The sequence below is a fragment of the Chanos chanos genome, chromosome 7 (genome assembly GCF_902362185.1).
Source record: "Chanos chanos chromosome 7, fChaCha1.1, whole genome shotgun sequence".
NCBI classification, from domain to species: Eukaryota; Metazoa; Chordata; class Actinopteri; order Gonorynchiformes; family Chanidae; genus Chanos; species Chanos chanos.
In genome coordinates this window covers 23,698,608-23,718,550 of record NC_044501.1, presented here as the reverse complement: position 1 = coordinate 23,718,550, position 19,943 = coordinate 23,698,608, and the positions used below count along the sequence as shown (strand labels likewise).

General features: G+C 41.5%; 1 protein-coding gene across 1 annotated transcript in view; it reads left to right on the top strand.

Moving 5' to 3' along the window:
* Window positions 1-9,138: 9,138 nt before the first annotated feature.
* Window positions 9,139-19,943, top strand: part of arhgap40 (Rho GTPase activating protein 40) — a 51,898-nt gene continuing 41,093 nt past the window's right edge. The window contains exons 1-2 of the mRNA XM_030779111.1: window positions 9,139-9,834; window positions 10,791-10,928. Of these exons, the coding sequence (XP_030634971.1) occupies window positions 9,139-9,834; window positions 10,791-10,928 (834 nt within the window). The remainder of the gene's footprint in view (window positions 9,835-10,790; window positions 10,929-19,943) is intronic.

The window sequence follows — 19,943 nt, the reverse complement described above, 5'->3', positions numbered from 1 at the left end:
GGGATTGCCAAGCCCATAATTAGAAACAGATGTTAATGCACTCCTTACTGAAAGCCCCAAACACTCAAGCATCTTCCACATGAATTATAAGAATGATGAGGAAAAAAAAGACTTGACAGCACAGCCCTGGTTTCAAGCAGTTGCAGTGCCCTTCAACAGGGACCTCCTCTGTATCCTATATTTGAAGAGAAGGAAATACAGAAATATGCATCCCTAAATGGCACCTATGGAAACTGAGAAGAAACAGCCAGCATACGCTTTAAAAAGGAACTATCCACAAAATGTTCTGCATATTTTAATACATGCTGACGTGGTCCCTTGTACAGGCAGGTGAGATAAGTGTATCCACTCATGTCCTGCAAAGTTCTCAACAAAATCAGTTATCAGCTATCAGTTATGCTGTGCATTACATTAAAAATCATAAGAATAGTTCAAACTGCCTCAGGATAATTGGGAAACAAAAGAAAGATAACTATGTATTAAAATCCTGATATCCAAAACCTCTTGCTATAATTACAGCTCAGGCATTGGTGGCCTTATATGAGGTGTGCTGTTCTAGTATATTGGCAAGACTGCACTAGCATCGGTGGTATAGTGGTTAGCATAGCTGCCTTCCAAGCAGTTGACCTGGGTCCGATTCCTGGTGTACAAACTGAAATAAGTTGGACCAATAAAAAACAAGGAGATCTACAGGAAGACTAAAACACAACTGAATTCAGCTATGAAAAGATGAAAGAATGGGTTGGAGCAACAGTTTGAAAATAAGAAATGAAATATAATTAATAAAATAAGAACTCCTCTACTGTGTGGAATAACCTCCAGACAATTGCCAGTTGTAAGCCGTCTATTCAGGAGCTGACTCACCCCTCCCAGACAGACTGAACAAGTTTTACTGCATACTCGAAAAATAAAGGACCATCAGCAGTGAATGCTCCAGATCTATCACAACATGTCGCTCAACCCCCCTCCTCCACTCTATTAAGACTGCCCAGACGTCCCCCAACAACAGTACTACTCACTGCCAGTTAGCCTCTTACAGCTCCTCTCCACATCCAGGATATGGATGTCTTCTTAGGAGGCAAAAATGCAAGAAAGCTACTGGTCCAGACTGCATTTCCCCCAGTACACTCCAACACTGCTCTGGTCAGCTATCCCCATTGTTAACTGACCTGTTAAATCTGTCTCTCGCCCAGTGCCATGGTCCCGCCTACCATTGTACCAGTCACTGAGAGGGACATAGTTACCAATCTGAATGACCACAGACCCATAGCATTGACATCGAACATCGTGAAAGTATTTGATTTGCTTTCCAGTGAAGCACTGCACCTCTCCAGACTGGAGAAGTGTAGACCAAAAATTGTCACTGATCCTATCCACCCTGTTCATCAAAAACTTCCATCTTGCAAAAGCTACCAGTTCCGTCCCTCAGTACCAGAACTTTCCAAATCAGTGACAGGTTTTTCCCTATTCCTTTTTACCTGTTGAATGAACTATTCTCTTCAATTCTATTCTATTTTATTCTATTCTATTCTATTGCTACGAGCTTGCCAGTCATTGCTAACATGGTTCCATCAGTTCCATTGTCAGGTAATACCAAGATACAAAGAAGACTGAGGTTACAGCTGTCAGTCGAGTTGACACACTCTAGCACAACTCAGAGGACCTGGGCTTTTATGTGAAACACACAGGAGGATGCATTTAAACAGGACTTTATTTTTCCTCCGAGGCTTCCTGGTCATGAAACAACTAAAGGAATGTACAGTGTGCTGTGCAGTTACATGAGGAGAAACAAATTCCATGGAAACAAATGCTTGGCTTGTACAAAGACAGGGCCCTATTTACAGTGGTGTCAGAGGACAGGCCTTCACACTAATGAATGTTCCTCTCTATGTCATAGAGACACATTGTATGTTGCATCAAGAGCAACTGAGAGCCAAGGAAGGGAATGTAGGGCTACCCCTGTCAGCCACATCAAACCACATCCATTACACACTCATTTCCTTTGTGAAAATATGGGTTCTACAAAGATATGGATTCTAGGCATAGATGCTTTACTCTTACAGGTTATGGCTGAGTGTCATCATGGAGAAGCGTGCTAGAAAGAATCACTGCAGTATTTATGCTATTCCAGTGTCGATTAATAGATGTTGCTTATTCATTCCTCGAACTGCTGTGTATGGCATGTGTCTACAGTCTTTGTCATATTGTGTATCTTTTATGTCCACAATAAATTCTGAACAGGTGTGCAAGTAAAAATATAGGTCAGTGAACTTAAAAAACTGAACTGAGCTATTGGACCAGCCCCACAGACGATTTTATCTTAGTGTATGTAAGACATACAGGTCACTGTAAGTAGATGAGTGAATGATTAAGTGATTGGAAACTTAACTGTCCATGACAAAGGAGACTGTTTCTGTTTCCCTGCTAAATATAAAATATATGTATAAATATATGCTTTACAGTTACAGAATTTAATTACTAACCAGTGAGTATGCTTTACACTTACAGAATTTAACCACTAACCAGTGAGCATGTTTTACACTTACAGAATTTAACTACTAACCAGTGAGTATGCTTTACACTTACAGAATTTAACCACTAACCAGTGAACATGCTTTACACTTACAGAATTTAACTACTAACCAGTGAACATGCTGCACAATTACAGAATTTAACTACTAATCAATGATTTTGCTGTATGTATACTGGGGTGTAACGATACCCTAAAGTTATGGTTCAGCACGTACCTCGGTTTTGAAGTCACGGTTCGGTACGGTTTCGGTACAGTGAAAAAAGACATGCAAAACATGAAATTTCCTTTCATTTAATATGAATTCACTTGTAAACTTATAAACTTGCACAAATTTGTAAAGAATGGCAAACTGGCCATAACAGTTTGCTCTCAACTCTGTTTTATCTTGTACCGGTAATATTCACATTTGGATGATGCCATCTCAACTGCTACTGTAGTTCACTGGAAAACCGAAATGTTCTCAAACAGAGGACCTTAAAGATACAGGAGGGTCCTGAAGCTCTGGGTTTACCGTCGCCATACTCATGAGGCTGCATCATTGAATGTGCTAATTCAGTTGCTAAGTTACGGCTCCATTATGGAATCGGAGAGGAAACTGAGTTTCTAATTTTAGTTCCGCATACAGAAATGTAGAAGAGAGGGCACACTGTATCTTGTCAAGTATCACTTTAAACGCTGACATTTCAGTCGACTGATCATCAGAGCATAAAAGAGTTATGCACGTAACGTGCATGGTTATAGCTAGACTATATTTACAACGCGCTCTGAACCGAACATCCTGTACCAAATATGTGTACCGTTATACCCCTAACACAAAATATACAACTTGATACTTACTGATGTATCTGTGCCCATCTCTGAATACAGTAGTGTAGTGCAGTACATTAGCCTATAGTATGTCATGGTGTGGTATAGTACCCTACAGTATAGTATAGTGTAGTGTAGTGTAGTGTGGTGTAGTATAGTAGTATATAGTGTAATATAGTGTACTCCTGAATGTGGACATATGTCAGACAACAAAACATTTGATAATTTTGCCATGTCCTTCCCCTAACAGGTCACAATCATAATCACAAATTTTTTTAATACAAAGTACAACAGGTACGACTCTTGTTTAGCACCAAGATTTACATCATTTCCAATGACTAATCTTTGTCTCTTTCCTTCCTCTCTTCCCAGTGTCACAGGATGCCACTAACCTTTCATTAACACAGAATGTCTGAAACATTACACAGTATCCATGGCAACCATGAAAGATTATCACAATGGTGTCTTGAGCCTCATCTGGGTCTTGGATGGAACAATGGTAGGAAACAACTTTTTAAAATTGGTTACCACGTGCATTCAGTATTTGGACATTCAGACTGAGTATATATCTTGGCAGTGCAGTTAGTTTTGACTCAGGAACTACTGTGCTTGAACATTGATTCATAGAGATCATGGAGATGAAAACTGAGCAGAGGATAAAAAACTGAATGTAATGCTTTCAGTATGCTTTCCCGTAGAGTCTGTGACTACTAATTAGTAAAGTCACTAAACAGACTGAGTGCGTTAAATCTTGCAAAAGTTCATTCAGTTCAGGGATTCCAGCCAGTGGACAACAACATCATTAATCTAACTGATGCATAGGCAGTTTGACCAATCAGAGGCGTTTATGAAGCTAATTTCTGTTGAAAACACTGCAAAGATATGTAATTGGATCTTCACTCTCAAAAATAACATAGATCAACAAATGAGACTAATATCATTTGTTGAGATTAGTCACTAATCTGCATGCATTGCAATTAAGCTATAGCTGGTTATGACAGACTATACAGCTGGTGCTGTCTTAAAGGCACATGAAAAGGTACTTTTCTCCCCTCATCCACACTGACAAAGGCACTTTTCTCCCCTCATCCACACTAACAAAGAGAACAAAACAGGGAGTGGGTGTTCTGCCCTCTGATTTAAGTTGGTGAAGGAAGTTTGTATGTTGCCAATAATGATTGGTTACAATTCATGCAGTGGCTGTTCAAATAGACACACATTACATTGAATCCACGAATGACTTTTATTTTGACACGTAGTAAGAGACTTGCTGTGAATTGTGAGAGAGAGAAGTGCTATGTTGCTATGGAGCAAGTTGCTATGGAGCATAGATATGCGCGTCTGTAGGCCTCCCCTGTGTTTTGAACTTTCTTAATACCCTCGAAAGCAATGTCTGTAAGTTTGGTTGTTTTGTATTTTATTTAACAAGCATAAGTAACTTAGATTTTCTTCTATATGCACTGTTGGTTACATGGTGTGCAGATTGATAGCAATCAATTCAGTTGTTGCAGCGATGCTAATTTACGATAACTTTGTATACTAAAGTATGACGACGTTAATGTACCATTTGCTTGTAATTCTGTTTATTAGTCAGTTGTGTCATACGGTAACTAGTTAAGAGACGTTCTAAGTCTTTTCTGTTTTTATTTATCGCAGTTTCACTTGTAAACTTTCACCTGCCGCACCTGAAGAACGTTAATAAAGGAGCAAGGCTCTCACCTCCTGGCTCGTGAAAACTGAGTTTGGCTGGCTGTTTAATCTACGTTTACATACAAGTTGTATAAAACACGTAGCGAGAACAGTACAGTGAAAAGACATACCATCAGTGGGTGTAAAAAAAAATACAAGGACACAGCCATGGACTCCGACTCTGAAACCAGTGTAAAAGCTGAAAAAGCTAAGCAAGAAGCTACACTCAAGAGTTCGTCGTCCTCCAAGTCTTCAGTCAAGGCAGCTTCAAGAGCTGGCTCGAAACGCTCATCTTCTTCTAAGTCCTCTGTCATTGAAGCAGCCGCCAGGGCCAGAGCCTCTGCTGAAGCTGTGCTTACCAAGGTGGCCTACGCTAAAAACCAGCTGGAAATCAAACGGGAGAGAGCTAGGTTACATCTAGAAAAGGCTACATTAGAAGCAGATTTGGAAGCTTTGGAGATTGAAAAAGAAGCAGCAGCTGCTCGAATAAAAGCTGAGGTCTTAGAAGCAGCAGCAGCTAAGTTCCTAGCACACAGAGAGTTCGTGACTACAGGTATCTCAAAATGTGAAGAGTTGGACCTCCTGGTAAAGTGGCTCGGTAAGGAGTCATTTGAGCATGTTAAAAGAATCCGCGCTGTTCACGTTACCAACCCCCGAGCTGCCCTCCATTTGTCTTGGGACAGACTTCAAGAATGCTATGCTACACCAGAAATAGTAGAAAATGCCCTATTTAAAAGACTGGATAGCTTCCCCCGTCTGTCTGCTAAAGACAACATGAAACTGAGAGAACTCAGTGATCTTCTTATGGAGCTGCTGGCGGCTAAAAATGAAGGATATCTTCCTGGCCTCGCCTACCTCGATACTCCTCGCGGGATAAAGCCTATAGTAGAGAAATTGCCTCTAGGCTTACAGGACAAATGGCTCCTCACTGGTTCCCGGTACAAGGAACAACACAAAGTAACATTTCCCCCCTTTTCATTCTTCGTTGACTTTGTCTATGGCCAGGCTAAGGCCAGAAATGACCCAAGCTTCATCTTGACGAGCAGCAGTCAGTCTTGCAGCAAAGGTGAGAAAACTCCATCAAGATACAGTGGGTTCAAGATGGCTGTATCCGTACACAAGACTGATGTTTCGGCAACTGTTGACACAGGCCCCACAAGTATAGCAGAGACTGAGAGGAAAGACAGCGATCCTGTTCGATACTGTCCTGTTCACAAGAAAACTCAACCTCTGATTAAATGCAGAGCCTTTAGAATGAAAACATTGCTAGAACGAAAAAACATCCTGAAAGAACACAAGCGGTGCTTTAAGTGCTGCTCTCCAAACCACCTGGCTAAGGATTGTCAGGTGACGCTGAAATGCAGCGAGTGCGAAAGTGAAAGACACTGCTCTGCAATGCATCCTGACACCTCCTAGCCTCCTCCTCTGTCTACCACACCAGAACCAGATGCAGAACCACAAGGCAGCACTCCACTTGAGGTGACGTTGCGGTGCACCAAAGTCTGCAGTAAAGGCAGCCCCACTCAATCCTGTTCAAAGGTTTGCTTGGTGCGGGTCTTCCCTCAGGGCCAACCTGAACGCTCCATCAAGATATATGTCATACTGGACGACCAGAGCAACCATTCGCTGGCCCGCTCTGAATTGTTCCGCCTATTTGGGATCGAAGGCAGCCTGTCGTCATATCTGATGAAGACATGTGCTGGCACGGAAGCAGTAGGCTTCCAGATTGAAGCAGTAGATGGACATGTGTGCTTGGATCTCCCACCTCTCATCGAGTGCAATGAGATAATGACCAATAAATCTGAAATACCAACACCAGAGGTCACCCTTGCACATGCTCACTTAAAACACATCGCTCCTTACATTCCCAAGCTAGATCCTGACACTCATATGATGATCCTGCTGGGGAGAGACATGACACGAGTGCATAAGGTGAGAGAGCAAGTCAATGGGCCCCACAATGCACCCTTTGCTCAGCGTCTAGACTAATCGTGGGTGAAGTGTGCATCAACAATGCTCACAAGCCGACTCTAAGTGTCTTCAGAACCCATATCCTACAGAATGGACGTCCATCTCTCCTCACTCCTTGTCATAATAGCATCAGAGTAAAAGAAAAACCAAGCTATGGCGGGGAGCGCAGACATGGGCTCCCAACACACACATCAAAGCCTATGCCAGCTGAAGACAAGCTCGGGCTTGCGGTATTCGAACGTACAGAGAATGACAACAAGTGTGCCATGTCCTTCGATGACGAGATCTTTCTAAAGATTATGGAGAAAGAAGTCCAACAGGATGAAGGTAACAATTGGGTAGCTCCTTTGCCATTCAGGTCACCTCGCCCCCCACTCCCAAACAACAGAGAGCAAGCGTTGTCCCGCCTTAGTTCTGTGGGGCCTAGCTGAATACTTTGACCGTCACTAGACCTCTTTGGCCTCTTAGTGAGGTGTAGTGGTAAAATACGATCACAGGTATATATTTTGTTAAGTGAATGGAATGTGTGGACATACTTTTCATCTTGTGTTACCCTTCTCTCACTCAAACACTAGTTTATCAACCAAGCTCTCACACACCTGCCCCACTGTTTTAGAGAGCTCTCATTATCTATGGGCGTCAAGGCCGAAGGCCCTTGGCTGCACGAGTGTATCTGTGTGTGTGTGAGACCTTGTTGTCAGTCTTCCACCATCGAGACCTAGTCTTCCACCACCAAGACTCTGCCTGGGTGTTTCTGATGACCTCCTCTCTGCTTTTGCTGTATACGCTACCTTTTACTCAATAAAAACAAAAGAGCTACCTTAAGTCATCGTCGTGCCTGTTTATTATTTTCAACACTTTTAAAAACATTGATGCCCAACAGTTCTTTAAGACGCACTCTGAGCAAAAACCCTGAGATGAAGCAGCAGTTTTCTTCCTTTATGGAGAAGCTGTTTGAAAATAAGCATGCAGAGAGGGCACAGCCCATCCATGAGAAACAGGAGTGTTGCTACTTGCCCATTTTTGGGGTGTACCACCCCCAGAAGCCGGGACAGATAAGAGTTGTGTTTGACTCAAGTGCCCAACAGCATGGTGTCTCCCTCAACTCAGTGCTGCTGGCAGGTCCTGACCTAAATAATACTCTCCTGGGCGTGTTGCTACGGTTCAGGAAGGATCGCATCGCAGTCACTGCCGATATCCAACAAATGTTTTATGGATTCCTGGTAAGACGCGACCATAGAGACTACCTGAGATTCCTATGGCATAAGGATAACGACTTGTCCAAGGAAGTCGAGGAGTATCGCATGCGGGTGCATGTCTTCGGAAATAGCCCGTCCCCAGCAGTGGCTATCTATGGTCTTCCGCGAGCTGCTCAGAAAGGTGAGCCAAAGTATGGAGCTGACACACGGCAGTTCGTGGAGAGACATTTCTATGTGGATGACAGACTTATATCGGTTCCCACGGAGTCCACAGCTATAGACCTACTGAAGCGTACTCGTGCATCACTTGCAGAGTCGAACTTGAAACTGCACAAAATCGCATCAAACAGCATCACTGTGATGTGAGCCTTTGAACCCGAAGAGCTGGCCACAGGCATCAAAGACTTGGGTCTTGACGATGAAACTCTGCCTACCCAAAGGAGCCTGGGCTTGTGCTGGGACATAAACACAGATACCTTTACCTTTAAAGTAGCCGTTACCCACAAGCATTACACCCGCCGTGGGGTGCTATCTGTCATCAATAGCATCTTTGATCCCTTGGGACTGGCAGCGCCAGTGACAATTAGAGGCAGATTGTTGTTGCGAGAGCTGTCCAGTGGAGTTCAGGATTGGGATGCCCTTCTTCCTGATGAAAAAATGAGCCAATGGGAAGTGTGGAAAGTATCACTTCAGGGGATGAGCAGCCTCCATGTACCCCGCTGCTATGTACCGATGTTGCTCTCAAGATCTATGTACACAGAGCTGTGTCTCTTCTCTGACGCCTCAAACTGGGCCATAGGGGCAGTAGCGTATTTATGAGTTATCACTGAAGAAGGTAATTGTGAAGTCGGATTCGTTCTTGGAAAAGCGAAACTATCGCCACAGCCACAGCCCACAATCCCTCGCCTCGGGCTATGTGGAGCCGTGCTGGCGGTCAAGATGGTGGAGCTCATCTTAGATGAACTGGACCACAAGCCAGATGCTGTAAAATTCTACTGTGACAGCAAGGTAGTCCTTGGTTACATCTGCAATGACTCGAAACGTTTCTTCGTGTATGTACATAATCGTGTGCATCGTATACACCAGACGACTTCCCCTGAGCAGTGGCGTTATGTCCCTTCAGAACAGAATCCAGCTGATTTGGCCACTAGGTCTGTACCTGCATCACGGCTCATGGATACTATGTGGTTCAAGGAACCTAATTTCCTTTACAAGCCTCCAGAGCCTGAAGTGCACAAGCTCTTCGAACTGATAGACCCTGAAATGGATGAGGAGGTCAGACTGCAAGCTTCTACTTTCGCTACCCATGTTGAAGCCAGGAGACTTACCTCTGAGCGTTTCCAGTGCTTTTCCACATGGAACTCCTTGCTGAGAGCCATTTTCCTCCTGATCCACCAGGCACGTTCTCATAGGTCAGGCTCCATGGACACATCACAGCACACGTGTAGAGGATGGCATAGATGCAGAAAGCCTCGCACTCCTGAAGAACTCGCAGCTGCCAAGAGGCTCATCCTTGAGTCTGTTCAAAGAGACACCTATCCAAACGAGTACGCTGCTCTTCGAGCAAATAAAGAGGTCTCTAGTTCCAGTTCAATCTTGAACCTTGATCCTTACATCAGTGATGGTCTGCTGAGGGTTGGAGGACGTCTCAGGCATGCTTCTTTTGAATCAGAGATAAAAAACCCAGTCATCCTCTCAAAGCAAAAGCCATGTTACCAAACTGCTTGTGAAACACCATCACATGGAAGTGAAACACCAGGGGCGGCAGTTCACAGAAGGGGCCATTAGGGCAGCCGGACTGTGGATTGTTGCTGGCAAGAGGCTGGTTAGTTCTATCCTCCATCACTGTGTGATATGCCGTAAGCTAAGAGGGAAGCTAGAAGTGCAGAAGATGGCTGACCTCCCTCCAGAGCGGCTCGACACATCTCCACCTTTCACTTACGTGGGGCTGGACGTATTTGGACCATGGACAGTGGTGACTCGACGTACTAGAGGAGGTGCAGCTCACAGCAAAAGGTGGGCCATTCTGTTCACATGTATGAGTACTAGTGGGTATTTTGGCAAGGAACAGTCTTCCTGCTTTGTGTGTTGTTCCCATTTGGATAGTTAATACTGGTTAAAATGGAACACTGGCCTTAATAATGTAGTTAGTCTAACAAAGTAATTCTTCTATGACTGATAGCTTGCCACAATTTGGTTCACCTAGATTTTTCATAATGCTAATTGTGGATCATAATGTTAGTGTGATAACTATGACCAAACAACAAACATGACAGAGTTTCAAGCTCTGTGTCATGGGACTATTTGATAAGAAATTGCAAAAAGTTGTAAACCACTTTAGCAAGGGCCTTGCTTTTAATGTGATGTAATTTTGGAGCTTTCTGTTTTTCTGATGACATATTTTGTAAGGTACATATATAGGGTGACCATATTTTGGTTTTCAAAAAAGAGGACACTTTTGGTACCTGTCCTTGCGCATGTAAGGCTGATGGTTGACAATGCAATGTGAAACTGCATCTGTACTTATCTGCAACAATACAGAGCCAGCTAGTCTTCTCCCGAGACTTCTGACATATTCCCACTTCAAGCAGCGGGAATATGTCAGAAGTCTCGGGAGAAGGCTCAAAGGCAAACCGTATGGCATAAACGAACAGTTCCCACCTCTGATTATGGAGCGACGCCGAATCCTTCTTCCCATCTACCACAACAACCGAAAGAACGGCAAACGGGTGAGTCTGATCTCCGACAAACTCTACATAGACAATAACTTATTTAAGGATCCAAATATCACCCTTTGGCTATAGTGACGTTAACTCATACCAGTCCTTTGAACCATGGACCATCTGTTAACTGAGAACTGCTGGAAATATAACTGTCTAATCCTAACAGTGCAGTATCTGGAATTTGGAGTTCTTGAGGGCAGAAGGTGGAGAAAATAAATCATGCATGTATGTATATATGTGCTTACGTTATGCTTTATTTTTTTTTATTTTTTATGTATTTACTTATTTAATTTTTTTTTGTATATGTGTCAGTATATGTGCACATTGTGTGTACTGTATGTATGTACACATTCACTCGCCCCTCTCTAGTAACTATACTGTTCTTATAACTCATTTTGAGATAACATTTAATGTCACAACGTCTATATATCACTCAGTTGATGAATGTGTATGTACATGTGCATAGTCATGGGTTTGTTTATATTAACACTCAGATGTTGTCCCTCCTCTGCTTCTTTCCCCCGCTTCTCCTGCTTCTCTTCTCTGTCCCTGCTTTTACCTGAGCTGCATTTCCAGTGTACAGTACATGCAAACTTTCAACCTGCTTGCATCCCACACTGAGTTTGCCCACTGCATTTAGCATAAGTATAATCCACAGAGAGTGAATGTGTAGGTATGTCTGTGAGAGTGCAATGGGCTGTTTCCAAGCAATATAAGTTCAAGATACCAAAGGTTTCAAGCCCTGATAGCAGTGCTTATTGTGTGATATTATTGGTCTGTATGTGTTAAAATTTGGACTACTTCCAAGCCATATAGAGCGGTATGGGCAAGACGCCCAACAGTCACAAATCCTGAATACATGTTGTATGACCACAGGTAATAAAGCTACCACTCTCCCCTCCTTTCTATGTATGTTGGAAACATCTTGGGGCAGTGGTAGCCTAGAGGTGGGTGAGGCGAACATGCTGCTGGAGGGTTGCAGGTTCGGCCCCCGAGCCCGTAGGAAGAGACCAGAGGGGAGAGCGAGTAGCCACACTCTCCTGCTCTGGACTCAATTCCACTGATGTGCCCCTGAGATGGCACTTGGCCCCTAATCTGCGAAAGCTGGGAGGAGAGGTGGAGAGCAGGCATGCTCCAAAACACAACAGCTCACACAACACCGCCCTAAAAACGTTATTGTTACAAGGGAAGCTAGCCCATGTCTGGGTACAACACCCTGGATAACGTAGCTTTAAGTCCATTCTGTTGACGAGTGAAATAAGCCTGCCTTTGGGGTGTATGTGTGTGTGTTTGTGAGTGTGTGTGTGTGTGTGTGTGTGTGTGTGTGTGTGTGTATGTGTGGGCAGACTCAGTGGCACCTACAATTGCCCCCCCCCCCATCACCCTCACTTTACTCTCTTTTCCCCTTCTGTCCTTCCTGCCTTGTATATCTATCATTCTACCTCACTTCAATCACATCTCTCTTCACCAGCATTACTCTTCATTAAGAGTCCTACCTCTATCCCTCAGTCCCAATCCACTATACTTTTTTCCCCATCGTCCCTTCTATCCGCCTTGCTCACTGCTTATAAAAAAACAAATCCAAAGACATTATAACAATGGCTTAACTGCTGTAATATTTCAACTCTCCTCCAGGCCTGCTGTACACAGCTGAGCCTTCAAATGACCTCCCAACCCCATTACCAATCCCCAATTTCACCAATGCTCTTTAATGCGCCAATGAGTGTTTGTATGTTTCTGTGTTTATGTTACATGTACATTCTGGGTTTGTTATATGTTTTCACATTCCAAATCTTCCCCCACCTGGATCCTTACTGCACACCGTGTAATTCAATACCATTCACCATAATACCAATCACATGGTACTGCCAGTGAAAATAACATCATGGAACATAAGAGGAATCAGCTCCCCTGCAAAAAGAACAAAAATATTAAATCACATAAAAAACAAACTAAGATCTGATATCTGCTTTATACAGGAAACCCACCTTACAGAGGCAGAGTCTCGGAAACTTACAGCCAGATGGATTGGCCAGACATACCACTCCACATTTAGTTCCAAAAAACGAGGCGTTTCCATTTTAATAAGTAAGAACATATCATTTTCTCACAACTCAACATTGACTGATCCAGAGGGGCGCTATATCATTATCACCGGAACCATCGGAAAAGATACTCTAACTCTAGCAAATATCTATGGCCCCAATGCAGACTCTCCTTCCTTTTTCTACTCATTGTTCTCAGCACTGTCTAACTTTCCTGACTCCCATATCATCCTAGGCGGTGATTTTAATATAGTACTGGACCCAGATATAGATCGCTCATCATCAACCTCCACTAACAAACCCAACCACTCTTCATCCTTACTTAAACAGTACATGTCAGATTATGGACTGATGGATGTCTGGAGACTGAAAAATCCAGGTAATAAAGAATATTCATATTATTCACCCTACCATAAATCATACTCCCGTATAGACTACTTTTTGGTGAACAACTCCATTACACACAAAATAACTGACCCAGCCATCCATAGCATTATCATCTCTGACCATGCCCCAATTAGTATTATTTTTTTAGCAGAACACCAACCCCATCCCCCACCTAGATGGCGCTTCAATAATTCATTACTTATAGACAAAGCATTTCACAACTACTTCAAAAATGAATGGGCATCCTTTATCGAAATCAATGACATTAATGGAATAACAGCATGTACACTATGGGAAACTGCAAAGGCAGTTATGAGAGGGAAAATAATATCATACTGCGCATACAAAAAGAAAGAAGAAATTGCAAAAGAACATGAGCTACAAAAAGAGGTGAAGAGATTGGACCTTCTGGCCTCGCATACACCTACCGATTCAGTAATGAAGGAACTCCTGAAAACTAAACATGAACTAAACAACATACTGAACAAGAAAACCGAAGGTATTCTCCTCAAACTCCGACAGCAACATTTTGAATTTGGAAATAAAACAGGTAAACTCTTAGCAAATCAGCTGAAGCAACAAACAGAGAAATCTATCATTACCTCAATCATAGATCCATCTGGAAATATAACCCAAAACCCCTCCATAATTAATGGCTCTTTTAGATCTTTCTACTCACATCTTTACACCTCAAACCAGAGCACCTCACCTAAAGATGCCGAAACATTTCTGAGGAATGTCTCCCTACCCAAACTAACTCAAACCCAAGCAGAGAATCTAGAGGTACCTCTCTCCCTAGAAGAAATCACCAGAGCACTCCGTCTCATGCCCAACAATAAATCACCGGGACCAGATGGCTACCCAGCAGAATTTTATAAACAGTTCTGGCCTCTCCTTTCACCTCTTTTTTTTAAAGTGATGTCTGAAATCCACCAAAATACCACTATTCCCCATCATATGAACACTGCCTATATTACACTCATCCCAAAACCAAATAAGGACCCCACTCAATGCTCCAACTATCGGCCCATATCATTAATCAACACAGACATAAAAATTATAAGCAAGGCTTTATCAATCAGATTGGAATCTGTAATCTCATCATTAATATACATAGATCAAACCAGTTTTATTAAGGGGAGGCATTCCTCAGAAAACACATGAAGATTATTTAACCTGATCAATTTCCATAAAAATAGCACCTCTCCAAACAAACCACCATTCTTCATAGCAACACTTGATGCTGAAAAGGCGTTTGACAGAGTAGATTGGTCCTTTCTCTTCACCTCCCTTAATCACTTTGGATTCCAACCATATTTCACCAGCTGGATTAAAACACTATACAGTTCACCCACTGCATCTGTTATAACCAATGGACTTATATCAAAACCATTTCAGTTACAAAGAGGTACTAGACAAGGATGCCCATTGTCCCCATTACTGTTTGCACTTTTCATTGAACCACTGGCTGCTTCCATTAGGCAATGTGACCATATCTCAGGTATCCAATCAAACTCACACCACCATAAAATCAGTTTGTATGCCGATGACATTCTGTTATACATTGCAAACCCCTCATCTTCACTTCCAGCAGTCCAAACTCTGATCAGTAATTACAGCAGGGTGTCTGGCTACTCCATCAACTGGACAAAATCAGAGATTCTGCCTATAACCAAGATCAACTGGGATACTGAGGCTGAGGTCCCCCTTTTCAAACAAACAGCAAAATCTATTACATACCTTGGAATCCACATCTCTCCAAATCTAAACGAATTATTCAAACTGAACTTCACCCCCCTACTACAAGAAATAAAAGACAATCTGGAAAGATGGAATAAATTACCACTATCTCTAATTGGCCGAATTTCAACTGTTAAAATGAACATCCTCCCAAAAATAAACTACCTCTTTGCCATGACGCCTGTCACCCCACCCCCGGGCTGGTTCTCTTCTCTCAATAGCACAGTCACTGGATTCTACTGGAAAAACCAAAAACCACGAATCAAACTATCTACACTCCAAAAGCCCAAACAATATGGAGGACTTGGGGCCCCAAATTTCCTTTACTATTTCCTCTCACACCAATTACTGTACATTCACCACTGGACAAATAACACCAATCCACCCTGGCTAGACATCGAAAATACTTTAACTAAAGAACTGAGCGTCAAAAATCTCCCATTTATAGATAAATCCATAAAAACTCACAACTGTTACAAAAACAACACTATTAGCACCACTCTAACCGCTTGGTGGAAGTCAAATGAAGTTCTTCATTACAGTCTCTCACCATCTATCCATACTCCATTGTGGCATAATCCCATGTTTTTAATCAATAACAAACCCTTTTTCTTCTCAACCTGGAATGAGAGAGGAGTAACCAGCCTGGGACAGTTACTCAATGATGGCTTGCTCATGACCTTCGACCACATCCAAAAACAATACGTCATACTGGACCACTGCTACTTCCAGTATATCCAGTTAAAAGGAGTCATTAAAAAAACCATTAACACTAGGAACTTTAACAATCATATCCCTCCCCTCTATTCAAAGTTACAATCACTCAAACCTCAAAAAAAGTTATCCCAAATATACAAACTTCTAGCATCTGAAGACAGCACAACATCAATCCCTATGGACAAATGGACCACAGACATAAATAACCTACCAACAGATATTAACTGGCAAAGCATATGCAATAGCACATTCTCTATGACATGTAATTCTAAAATCCAACTTATACAGTATAAAGTCCTTCACAGAACCCACATTACCTCTCACAAACTTTACCGCATGGGCTTTAGCCAAAGTAATACATGTTCACACTGTCCAACCTCAACAGATGATTACTTTCATGCCATGTGGCTCTGCCCACACGTCCAAAACTTGGTCGGAGGTTATGAGCAAGCTATCTGAGATCCTTAGCCTCAGCATCCCCTTATGCCCCATCATAGCCTTACTTGGCGATGTCTCTACTCTACACACATCGAAACATCTTAAATCATTCATATTAATATCGCTAACCATTGCCAAAAAGACCATATTACTGAACTGGAAAGACAGAACCAAGATATCCATAGCTCACTGGCTCAACCTTCTGACAGACCATTCAAATCTAGAAAAACTTACCGCATTTCAGAAAAACAACATTAAATCCTATGAAGACACCTGGTCCCCCTTTCTATAATACCTTAAACATTGATTCCTCTCCCTACAAGTGACCCATAACATTACTACTCTTTTCGACTTTTATTTATTTTCTCCTCCTAACACAGTGTGCAGTTTGTCCCACCAGCCCGGATTGTCTGGTCCTGTCTGTCTTGCCCCATCATGTCTTGTCAGTCTTGTTATGTTTTGTTGTTCAACCTTCACACATAAATACATATATACAAAGAATGATGTTTTTATTTTATTTATTTGGTTATTTAACTGTTGTAGTTTTTTTTTCCTTTTTTTCCTTCTCCCTCTTTTTTTTTTTTTCTTTCATTTTGTTTTCTTTCCCTTTGCTCTTTAACTTTTGACGTTATTTGTGGTTGATCTTGTTGTTATTGCTTTTTTTTATTTTATTTTATTTTATTTGTTTGTTGTTTGTTAGTCTGTAGTTTGTTTGTTTTGTCTTGTGAAGTATTGTTGTACTTTGTATTTTTGTTATCCTGTTTTCAAATAAAAAAAAAACAAAACAAGAACACATATTAAAAAAAAAATAAATAAATAAGACTAATAACTGCTCACACAATAACAGTGGCAAGATGACCTTATTTCTTTCCATTCAAGTTTGGGGCGTTACGGCTTTGTTAAGGTCTCTTGGCTGTTGCTGCAGTGTTAACAGTAATGAATGCAGTTTAACCAATGTCTATGGCATGATAGTGTACATTACCGTCCATTGGTGGTGTGCAAGAGGTCGGGACCTAGAGAAAAAGGTCAAAGCAATGCAAATGCACACACAATGAACGGCAACTGGGGAAAGCAAAAGCCAAATCCCGGACATTTCTGATGATTTAGATGTCTCAGCTGGACTCATTTTTTAGGTCCAAAAAAGAGGACATGTCCAGGAAAAAGACAACGTATGGTCACACTATACATATAATATACAAATGTTAAACCAACTACCATTGTGGATGCAATCAGTGGGAGCACAAAATGTACAGCAGCTTATTTTTCATGGGCTGTAAGGACCTTTTTTGTTTTCTGGTGGCGTAATGAAGCCATGCAGATATATTAACACATGGTATATGTACGGTTATGTTTTTAATCCAGAAGAAGAGTTTTTACTGACAAAATGAATCATAATGCCAAACATTACTTTCCTTCGGCCTCAAATTATTTATAATGTACGCTTTTCATTGTTAAACTGTAAATAACCTGAGTGCAGCAGTGATGAGATCACATCATTGTTTCCCTTTTTTTCTTTCGCTTGCTCTAAATTCTTCGATCCATTGGATCCTATACTCTTATGCACCACTTTGATAATAAGATAATGATTAAGATTAAACCAGACAATAGTGGACAGACCCTATTTTGTGGCGTGTTTTTCAAGTGTATCTAATTGAGTCTCAAGCCCTGCAATTTTGAGCTAAGAAAATGGAATAAAGTGTCTCAAACTACCTAAGGCAAGCAGTTTCCTCAGACTGCATGACCCTTTCTTTTCTGATCAGTTGAGTACTTGGAAAAATATTGTGTGGAACAGATCCTGGTGACATTGGAGTGCTTCAAATAAGAGATTATTCTGTACGATACATAGGTTATTCTGTACTAACAGAGATGCTCATAAGTCATATTTTGCACATCTAAATCAAGTCTCAAGTCTCTTATGTTTGTAATGAGTGTTCTGTCATCTGCTACATGCCATCCAGTCTGCTTAGAACACAGCATTTCTATATCTAAGGAATTCAAAGCATGTACTGCATTATCATCACTCTTTTATCTATTAGCATACAGTATCAGGATTGATTAGTTGTTCGGTATATGATCACTTTAAACAGGCTACTGCACTGCAGTATGAAAAAACACCCAAAGAAAGCTTTAAAAATTTAATGACTGTATTTCGCAACATTCACTCATCTTTTCAGACTATTCAGCGAATGCTAATCTAATCAAGTTAACCTCCCTTAGCTACAAAGCTAGTTACAAGTTAATGTTAGATAGCTGATGCTGAGCTAACATGTTTGCTAACGGTCTACAGGCGCTAACATTAACTTGTCTTTCACACATTACCAAGTGACTGACTGACCTATCCGGGTGTGTTTTGAGGTGCCTGCTAAAGTTTGATGAGGTCGATCCAGCATCTTTTATTTTGATATTGCACACCTTGCATTTAGCCATTCTTTTGTTTGGGGGTTGTGTGAAGGCATTACAGTATAGCCAAAGTTTATCACAAATGGCACAACAACTGCAGGTGTGCTCGCCATGGTTATGATGTTGTTGCTGCAGTTTACAGTCATCTATGGCCGTACGCATGCATAAAGTTACGAATGATAATAAGGGAGAGAATGACATCCAGCTCATCAGACATTTCCTTAATGTTAATGCAGCAAAAAAATAAAAAATAAAATAAAGATCATTCACAAGGTCCAAATCTTGAGCCCGAGTCAAGTCTCAAGTCGTTTGAGGAGGAGTCTCAAGTCAAATCACAGGTCACTGTGTGTGCAACTTAAGTCACAAACTTGAGTCCCCATCTCTGTATACTAGATGTAGATTATTCCATTGTTTCTCAATTCTGCTCCTGGGGGACCCCTGCTCTGCATATCTTCTATTTATCTTTGCTCTGAACACACCTGATTAGTGTGATTAACATGCTCTTGATTAAATCAGATGTGCTCAGCCTATTAAAAGTGTCACTGATGAGTTCAGTCAGGTAGGTAGAGCAGAAGTTTCTCAGGAGCAGGATTGAGAGGCACTGGATTATTCTATACTATACATAGGTTTTTCTATACTGTATATGATTTACCCCAACAGAGCCAAAAATCTTATGTTTTATCCTGTTCCCATGCAGAAATTTCATAACTATGTCCGGCACATTTCCCTATTTCCCTACTCAAGCGTGCACACACACAGACTCTCTTTCTCTCTCTCTCACTCTCTCTCACTCACATATATTTGCTGTCACTGAATTTTTCCCTCTAAAGCATTTAAAGAGGTGTGTGTGGAAACTTGTGTGTGCACACTATTTGTCCAATTTCAGTATGTTTCCTTAGTGTCTTCTCCATGATCTCTCTCTCTCTCTTTCTCTGTGTGTTTGTGCATGTGTGTGTCTGGGCTTCAGTCTGTTTCTCCCTTTTAGTGTTGAATAGAACATTTAAATTCTCTCAAATGTGTTAGTGTTTTAGTTCCACATCCAGCTTTAACTCAAGCTCACAGGTACAGTACTGAAAGTCTTCAAAAATTAGAAGGATATCATTTAACAAAATTAGAAATACTAAATAATGAATTATGCACTTGGAATTCAGATACCCTAAATATCTGAATTCCAAGTGCTTATATATACTCGCTTGTGTAAATACGTAAAGCATATGAACTCTATGTTGTAAAGTCCTGAAAACAAAATAATTTACTTTTTTTCTCTACGAGACAGAAATAAACAGTGATGCCT